Genomic DNA, 9,297 nt, shown 5'->3' with positions numbered 1-9,297 from the left:
CTACCTCACTAGATTTTTATTCTAAAACTTCTTTTAAAAACTAGAAGATTGGGAATGAGCCTTTCATGATGCCTGACAAGACCAATGAACATAACTAAAACATTCTGGATTAGGTATGACCTGGATTGCTTTTACATTTTCCTCGCTTATTCTATTCTGGTCGATAACGACAGCTAAAAATGAAACATTCTGCTTAAATTAAACTTTTCAAATTTGGCTTTGAGACCTGTTTCCTGCATCATATCGAGTTCTATTTTAATTTAGCCAGATGTTAGGCATTATTTTAGCCAGAGATAATTACATTGTCTAGATACACTCCTGTCATCGGGTAGTCTTTCAAAAAATTGTCCATGAAACGCTGGAAGAAAATAGTGGCGGGCGAAAGTCCAAAAGGCATCCGAATCTAAAATATCCCGTATTTATTGAGATGACCAAATATTTTTGGGACTCTCTCTTTACGGCCATCTGTTGATATGCATTCTTTAAATCTATCACTCTAAATCGGTTTCCCTGTATCTTGAATAACGTGATGATCATATAATAGATGGGGATTTAAACTAACCTTGAAATCTGCGCAAATACGAATCTCGCCATTGTTCGTCCTGACATTTACCACTGGGGTCTCCCACGCACCTTAGTTGTAGACGAATCGATTTTCCTCCAAAATCCCCGCAGAAGCAAGGCGATCTAGTTCCAGTTCAACCAATCTGAGTAACGGAAAAGGCAATCGACGAGCTGGAAACGATTTTGGAACAGCCTTATTTTCAACTGGAGTCGCACGCGAAATTATGTATCAACCCCGGCTTAGCGTCAAAAACGGCTTTGAACTATTTAATTAACAATGTATTTCCTCCGTTAGTGACATCTCGCAGCTCGCGGGGGCACCGATTGTATTTAAACGGTCATCGGGGAATCGTTGAACTAAGAGCGACTTGATACCATTGGTCTTGAATGACCCATGGGAGCCCGATTCGATTTGATAACCTGATGTGTGCTTACCTGCCTCGGTAACTTAAACCCAAATGCTAAAATAATCCAAACAGAAGTAAATTATTCGATTTATTATATTAACTGATATGCGAATTTCCTTCCCCACCTGTGCACGGACCATGGCTTCATCCATTAAATTCAAGGGTATATCTCCATAGGCTGATAATGGGTTTGTGGGAAAAGTTGGCGGTTTGCATTTTCTCCCAAATTTTTGATTCTATAATAGAGGCTTGTGCTCCTGTATCATAGTCATATGCAACACTAGATACATTTATTTTGTTTGTAATCTTTACCCTTTTGCTTAATCCACCTGTCCAAAGATTATTTATTGAATCACTTGGGGGAAAGTGTTTTTTCACTGAGTTTAAATTCTGATATACGGGCTTACTAAGGCAGCACGTTGCGGTTCATTTCTTTGGCACTTAAAATACATTTTATATTTAGCTGGTCATAAATATTTTTCATTCCAGCCAGTGTAAGATTATGAAATTAATATAAATTGTAGCTTTAATACAGTATTGATTTTTAAGAGATGCTTTTATCGCTTCAAAAATATTGGCAGCCATTGAAATTACTTTTTTTACCTGCATAATTTTTAAGCAGTAAAGGATATTCTCCTGTTACTAGGTATTCTTTTATTGTTTGATATTCATTAAAAATTTTGTGAAGTGCTCTATAATTGTTGATTCAAAGTTTTATAAATGATATTATGAATAATTAAAATTTGTGAAGTGCTCTAAGTTTTATAAATGATATTATGAATTCAAATAAATTAAATGTACCTTATGGATTGAATGAGAAATCTATAAAACTTTGTGTTTATTAATCTATAATTGTCGATACAAAGATGTGTAAACTATATTTTAGATTTTATTCGTAAAGTTTATGGTCTGTCATATATTATCAATACGGTATTTATTTTACAATATTGTAGAATCAATACCGTATTGATTTTAGATTATATTGATTTTACAATACTACACAGGCACAATCCTTACATTTATTAACGTAAAACTTACTATTAGGCTTCCAATAATTATTATCTCTCTTAACACACTCTTGTGAATTAGGCATTTTATGTCTGTCATGCTGCGGCCTGATTACACTATTCACAGGGTTTTTCTTAATTGACATTTTGTTCTGAGTTCTTTCTGTTTCCGTGGCCATATCTAGCACAAACTGGAACGTCAGCGGTTTTTTGTTAACGTCCAATGCTAACGGATATTTAGCCCTAAGATCAATTTTGAGGTCTGGCAGGTCTATACCCATTGATCTCTTAAACTGCCGTTAACTTCTGTTGGCGTAAAACAACACGCTTTCGCAGTTTTGATCCTATTGGCGAACTCTCCAATTTTTTCATTGTTATTTCTAATTATCCTTATAAATTCTAATCGACTACCAAAAATGGTTTCATTCAGTACAAAAATTTATAGTAAAAAATTTCTTAGTTTATCAAATTTAGTCGTTGGAATGGTTTCCGAAAAATGTCAATGCCCTCAGTGCCAAATCTCACTATGAACTTGTCCTTTTCTCCTGCTCGGTCGGTGTCCAGTTTTTTAATCACATTTATAAGTCCCATAACTGAAACTAAATCTCGATCGACCCATTTACCAGTAATTTTTTGATCTTATTTATATTTATGACAGTATTGGTTAGCTTGAGGCACAATTTTTAATAATTAATAAACTATTTTCTTACTTGTTTTAATTAGAATTTTAGAATCCTTAAGTTGCGCCAATAAACTAATCCTCTTATACTAAACCATACATGCACAGGTTTACTCAATTTTTAATATAAACATTCACAAGGTTGTAAATCATATGGAATCGATTGTGAAAATTATAATCAAAATGGATGCTATGGGTGTTAGGTAGTTAACCTCACCCAATATTCTATTAATCATAAATATATGTAAAATTATTATAACCATATCTAATTGACAAATATAATAATTCATAATGTATAAATAGTATATTACAATATATTCCCACATTACTACACATAATTTTTGTTTAGTTTGTCTTCATAGGTAATTTATAAGTTTTTTAAATCATGTGTTGAGACCTAATCTAAAATATTTTTAATTAAAAAAGTAATTTTCACAATTTATCCAATACTGTATGCCTTATTACCAATCAAACCTCAAAAAATTAGGCTGTAATTCTGAAGAAAACTTAAAAAAGTCTAAAGGATAAACTAAAAATTTAATTACCAAACCAGAACAAATTTTAAGACGAAAATTTATTTACAATAAATCAAAGCATAAAATATTAGGGTTAAAGTAAAAACATGAAGTATATTTTATTTATTAATATAACACCCGACAAAGTGGTATTTTATAAAAAATCAAGGCTTATAACTTTAAAATGCTACAAATAGTGTTGTTAAACGGCTCGTTTTGAGCCGATTTTAAAAACGGCTAACTCAGTATTTCATCCAGGATAGTATTACGCAAGCCTGACGATTTTGTTTGTAGAAGGAACAAAGGTTTGGACATCTATTAGCGAAATCTCGAGTTTTAGGTAATTTTTTTCTGGCTAAAATATTGAGTTAGCCGTTTTTAAAAATCGGCTCAAAACGAGCCATTTAACAACACTAGCTACAAAGTTGAATAAATTTTGCAACAAAATATAATATTTATCATTTTATAATCAATAATAAACACGTGAATTTGTAAATATTATTGGAAGGATATTTATAATTGAAACTTACTATTATTAACACAAATAAAAAATAAACTTTTCCTATAGTTAACTACTGAATTAAAAAAAAAACCCAAAAGAAAATTTCTAATGAAATGTTTTAGTTTGTGATAAAAAATGAGGGCAAGTTCATAATAAATAAAGGCGAATCATTTAGAGAATGTGTCCAATTTTGATGGATATAATGTACTAGTCGTTGACGAAGGTACAACCCTTGACGAGATTAATCTACCCATATATTAATATTAGGCTTGCAAAGGTTATTAGTGTGGGCACAACGATAGAAAATGAATTTATATTGTTAAGCATGTCAATGTATAACAGTTCAATCTTTCTGCTACTATTCTAGGAACATGCAATTTATGTGACCCCATATTAGATTCCCGGGCTTTTGGTATATATTATTAATAAGATTAAAACATGTTATTTAAATTAATAGAAAGAGATTTTAATTTCTTATATCGTTGGTTTGGCAAGAATCAAAAGCAAAAAATTATTTTATTGTATCAAAAAGGATAAGAAGCTACTTCAGATGTGAACGGGCATGTTCAGTTAAAAAGGGATAAATAAAAAATTAAAATAAGTATAAATGTTTATCATTTGTATAATTGGAAATGAAAAAGGGAATGTATATATTAGGTTACTAGATTGGGTTTGCAAAGCGCCCCTCCCCCAAAAGGGGGAGGAGATCTGGTTGGGAATCATGTGCTTGGAGGTTATAAGCAGGCGGATGCTAAAGTTAGAGGTAATGATATTCTATTTGTTGATGAAAAGATGGTGGAGGGGTAAAATTTGATGCTGAGAAACAATTTATTCTGATGATGCTAAACAAACAGTGTCGAGTGTGATTGTCCCACTTGAAGACTGTAGTAAAACATGTGTCAAGTAAATTAGATCTAGCTAAATCACGAATTATTATATTGAATGAAAAAAAGAATAACAAATGGAGATAATATTATATATAAAAAAAGTATATTTATTTGATTATAAATATTCATTGATATATTATTCGTTTTATTTATCATTTAAAATTAAAAATTATTATTATTTACAATATTTAATTTAAACGAAAAAATATGTTTCTAAATATATATTGTAATGTATAATATTAATCACAAAATTATTATAATTATATATAACTTATTACATTTATAATTAATGCAAATAATTATATGAGAAAGAGAGGGGGGGGGATTCTAAATAATTAAGGGAAGAAGAAGAAAATCTAGATCAATCGGGCTCCTCGGGGAATGTACCCATGAGCATGTGAAATTAGATTTTATACTGAATTCCTGTTTTTGACGTATGTAGACGCTTTCTATTGGGTCTCCTGATTTGGTTCGTAAGGCTCTGCCAATCTTTTTAATTAGGTTAAGAGTCTGACTTCCAAAGGATGTTAAGGTTGTTGTAACAACTGGTAAGAATTTATACTTATCAGGAATATCCACATATTTATTCGTTTTAAAATCCTCTGTGTATTTTAAAAAGTTCTTATTGATGTTGGAGGGTGAGAGGGGGTCAACGCAGGAAAAATCCCACGCTAGAAATTGGCTATTCTCCCAAGGAATTTGTATAATTCTATCGGGTCGTCTCCCATCCGTAAAGAGACCTGCGGGTTCTAAAGTGGCAGGAAAGCCTGCGGACTGTACTCGAGCATTGCATCTGTTATCCCGGATTGAGTGTCCACTGCTAAAGATGCATTGGAGGCAATGACGACCAGTTTGACTTATTGGCTTCTTGCACTTGGTGCACTTATATGAAACTGAGGCTGTCACCTTTAAGCGAATGGCTACAGCAAAACTGATTCAAAAGTTCGAGGAAAATTTTTTTAGAGGGTATGGCTTCCAAGTATTCATATCCTGAACCTTGGTTGAGCAAAACTAATAGGCATGATCTTCGAAGCAGGGTCAAAAAGAGATAATCAACGGACCTTGCAATCATTAGATTATCCCAATCCTTTCGTATATAGGAGACTGGTGGTTGACATTCATTTCCGACTGAGACTTTCCATATGATATAGGCTTCATCAAACAGTACATCTGGCAAGGACAGGTGATCATTTATTATTTTAGAGCTTGTCAAACTGGACGAGATGAACCACTTATTGATAAGGCTATGGGTAATCGTAACCCTATACCTCCTTTATTGCAGGGGTAAGTGCCTTGATGCCACGAAAAGTTAATTAATTATTTTTTCCATGATATTTTTTATTATGCTTTTAAGGGTTTAGGATGATTAAAAACAGCAGTTGACCGTAGAGCATATAGAATATTTGGTATATTGAAGAAATTTTTAATTAAGAAGAAAGATTTATGTGTGGGAAGTTGTATGAGTAGTTCCTTCATATTGTTTAAATTATTAGAAGTAGGTTGGAAAAAGCTTCAACCGCTAAGTAACCTCCAACTGGTGAGCAAATCAAATTTAATTATAATTTATAATTTTTTAGAAAGCAACATATTTTATTAAAGCGTATTTTAATTTACATTTCAGATTCAATAACATACATTTGTTTGTTACTAGAAAATCACTTTTATAAGGTCTTTTCTTACTTTTATATATTTTAATTTATGGTATTATTTTTCTTCTAGAATAATAGGTAAAAAATAAAGAGCATATGTGGTTCTCAAGGCAAATTTAAGCTCCTTCAATATCTCTCTCTACTTTATGTTATTTATGCTATCTCTTTTATCTAATTCATGCTATCTCTTTTATCTAATTTATACTTCTTCATATTGACTCTAACTTTATGGCCCCTTGGCCTTCCTTACGTTTGCCCATAACTTACAAACTCTCAACCTTATTTCTTATATAGTTCATAGGCCTTCTCATTTTGTGCCCATACCACCTAAGTCTGTTCACTATTATCTTAGTCTTAATAGGCACTCTCTTTAAACTTCCTAATATTCTTGTACTTTGCACCTTATCCTTTTTTGATACCCCAGCAATCATCCTCAGCATTCTCATCTCCATATTTTGTAGACTTATCTCGTCTGATTATTTGGTTGTCTATGTATCCGGACTATAGGAAATAGCTGGTTACACTATGGAATTGTAAATTTTTCCCTTCAATTTGTGCGGGATTCTTTTGTCAAAGTGTACTCCAGATAAAGATCTCCACTTTAACCACCCACTCTTTATCTCTTTCTCTATTGTGCCGTTTGTTTATATAGTGGAGCCCAAATATTTGCAGCTTTCAATTGTCGATATCTACCATTCATTTTTATCAATGCTTTCTGTTCCATCTCCTCCTATCACCATATACTCCGTCTTTTCTCTATTTACTTTTAGTCCGTGCTTTCTAGGATATTTATCCAACTAAATAATCTTTCTTCCATTTCATCCTTGGATTCGGCAATCACAATATCATCTGCAAATATCATATTCAACGGGACTGTTTGCTGTATAGACTGTGATAATACATCTATTAATGTTATGAAGAGAAGTGTGCTGAGAGCCGACACTTGATGAACTCCCTCGGCAGCCTGCTGAAGTACCAGTTGTGCTACGGACCATTGCTGTATGGCCCATATACATATCCTGTATTATTCTTATATATTTTTTGGGAACCTTTTTGTGGCGTAGCGCCTACCAGAGAAGTTTTCTAGGGATTCTATCGAAGGCCTTTTTTAGATCGAAAAAGACCATGTGTAGCTTTTTGTTCTTGCCTAATTGCGTGGATTGCATCAGTTGTTGATCTTCAAGGCATAAAGCCAAAGTGAGTCTCTTCTATTTCGATTATATCTCTCAACCTTTATCTATAATTTTTTCGTAAAGTTTAAGACAGTGTGACATTAGTTTTATGCCTCTGTAATTTTGACAATTGTGTGGATCCCTTTTATTTTAGGGGATAGGAACTAGATAGCTCTGCCTCCATTTTTGAGGAATTCGTTTCCCAGTATTTTATTGTACATAATTGTGAGGAAATGTCCATCATCTCCTAGTGCTTTAAGGCTTTCTATTGGAATATCATCTGTACCCTTAGCTTTGTTGTTTTTCATATGCTTAAAGCATGTGATTATTTCTTGTTCTGTTATTGATTGTATAAGGTTTTGACATGAAGAGTGTTCACCTAGATGTAGTATGTGGAGATTAAAGTTGAGAAGCTCCTGAAAATATTCTTTCCAACATTATTTATTTTTCCTTTATTATCAATTTACCATCTTTATTTTAGATTACTTTCGAAGCTCGGTTTATATCCCTGAATTCTTTTCTCGCTGTTTGGCTAATCTGATTTTATTTTGCCCTTTTTTGGTATGTAGTTCTTCATACATGTCACGTATGTCATAACTTTAGCCCTAGCCACTGCCTTTGTAGCTATTCTCCTGGATTTTTTTTATCTTGTCTTGTCATCTGGGTTTTTGGATTCGTACCATATTTTTATACATGGCTTTTTTATCCTGTATAGTCGTTTGTACCTTTTTATTCCACCACCATAGTTCTTTGTATGGTTCCCTCCCCTTGTCAAGCCTAGTGTCGATTTGGCAGTGTCTATTAATCTGAATGAAAGGTCTTTCCACATTTTTTCACTGACTTGTGAGGAATCTATTGTTTCAATCTTTGCATTGATTGCAAAGGCATCTGTCATCAATTTTAATACCCCATTTAATGCATGGTGTTTTATCTTGTTTTAAGTGGATTTATTTATCAGGTATAAATCCATTACTAGTAGCTTATGTTGCGCTGCAATATCTTCTCTTGGGATAACATTTCAGTCTATTACATCTTTAATCTTCTGCGAGAGATAAGCATGTAATCTATCTGGGTTTTCCTTGTACCACTTTCATATTATTAAATGACTATCCTTTTTCTTATAGTAGGTGTTGGTAAGGCAAGGTCGAAGGCTTGCGCAAATTTCAGTACATGCTCTCCTTTATCATTTCTTTCGCCATATATAAAACCACCATGATGCCTTTTGTAGCTGTCTCTTGCTTTATCCACATGCGCATTTAAGTCACCACCTATTATGACTAGGTCATCCTTAGGGATTTCCATTACAGCTTCATCAAGGATAGCTGTCATCTTTCTTTTTTTCTTTGCAACCCGTTTGAGGAGCATATACTGAAAGGATGTGTAGTATTGATTGACCAATGCAGAGTTTTATTTTCATTGGTCTATGAGAGATTCTGTTGACTTTTACGACTGAGGAGGTTAGATCTTGACTGAGGATAATGCCGACACCGTTCCTATTGCTAAAAATTCCATTATAGTACAATTTATACCCATCTCCAATTCTTAAAGTCTTTTGACCTTTCCATTTTGTCTCTTGTATGCAGGCTATATCAACTTTTCTCTTGTTCAACATTGATGCTAATTCTCTCGTCTTACCTTTAAGTGTACCAATACTCAACTTGCTAACCTAGTTTTCTTTGATTTGACCTTTATTTTACTTTTCATAGGATCAAGGTCTACACCCTGCGCGTCACTTGGAGGGAACGCCCTAGCTTTTATCATATTTTCGTTTGTTTCCTTCATTTGTTTATTGGACAAGTATCCTAGCACCTGTCGGTTACCGGGGTGTCATCTCTAAGCTCAGAAATTTATCTTACCATATATCCTAACACATCAGTCATCGAAGAAAAACTTGAAAATGTTTACGGCTCCTTGC

The 9,297-nt window shown here is 33.2% G+C and overlaps 1 protein-coding gene across 1 annotated transcript; it reads right to left on the bottom strand.

Moving 5' to 3' along the window:
* Positions 1–6,976: 6,976 nt before the first annotated feature.
* Positions 6,977–7,376, bottom strand: LOC135930803 (uncharacterized). Its single transcript, XM_065467592.1, has 2 exons — positions 7,282–7,376; positions 6,977–7,229 (listed from the first exon to the last, which is right to left on the bottom strand). The coding sequence occupies exons 1-2, from the start codon at positions 7,374–7,376 to the stop codon at positions 6,977–6,979; spliced, it is 348 nt and encodes a 115-aa protein (XP_065323664.1).
* Between the last annotated feature and the right edge of the window lie 1,921 nt (positions 7,377–9,297).

The sequence above is a fragment of the Gordionus sp. m RMFG-2023 genome, chromosome 1, assembly GCF_954871325.1.
Source record: "Gordionus sp. m RMFG-2023 chromosome 1, tfGorSpeb1-WG-v2, whole genome shotgun sequence".
NCBI classification, from domain to species: Eukaryota; Metazoa; Nematomorpha; class Gordioida; order Chordodea; family Parachordodidae; genus Gordionus; species Gordionus sp. m RMFG-2023.
Note: the sequence above shows the minus strand (reverse complement) of the source record. Positions and strands in the feature narration are given on the sequence as shown.

Excerpts from the sequence above, each read along its gene's own strand:
- LOC135930803 (XM_065467592.1), bottom strand. The coding sequence starts at position 7,376 with ATGCAATCCACGCAATTAGGCAAGAACAAAAAGCTACACATGGTCTTT. Across the intron at positions 7,230-7,281 it reads ATCCCTAGAAAACTTCTCTG|GATATGTATATGGGCCATAC; the intron begins GTAGGCGCTACG and ends AGAATAATACAG.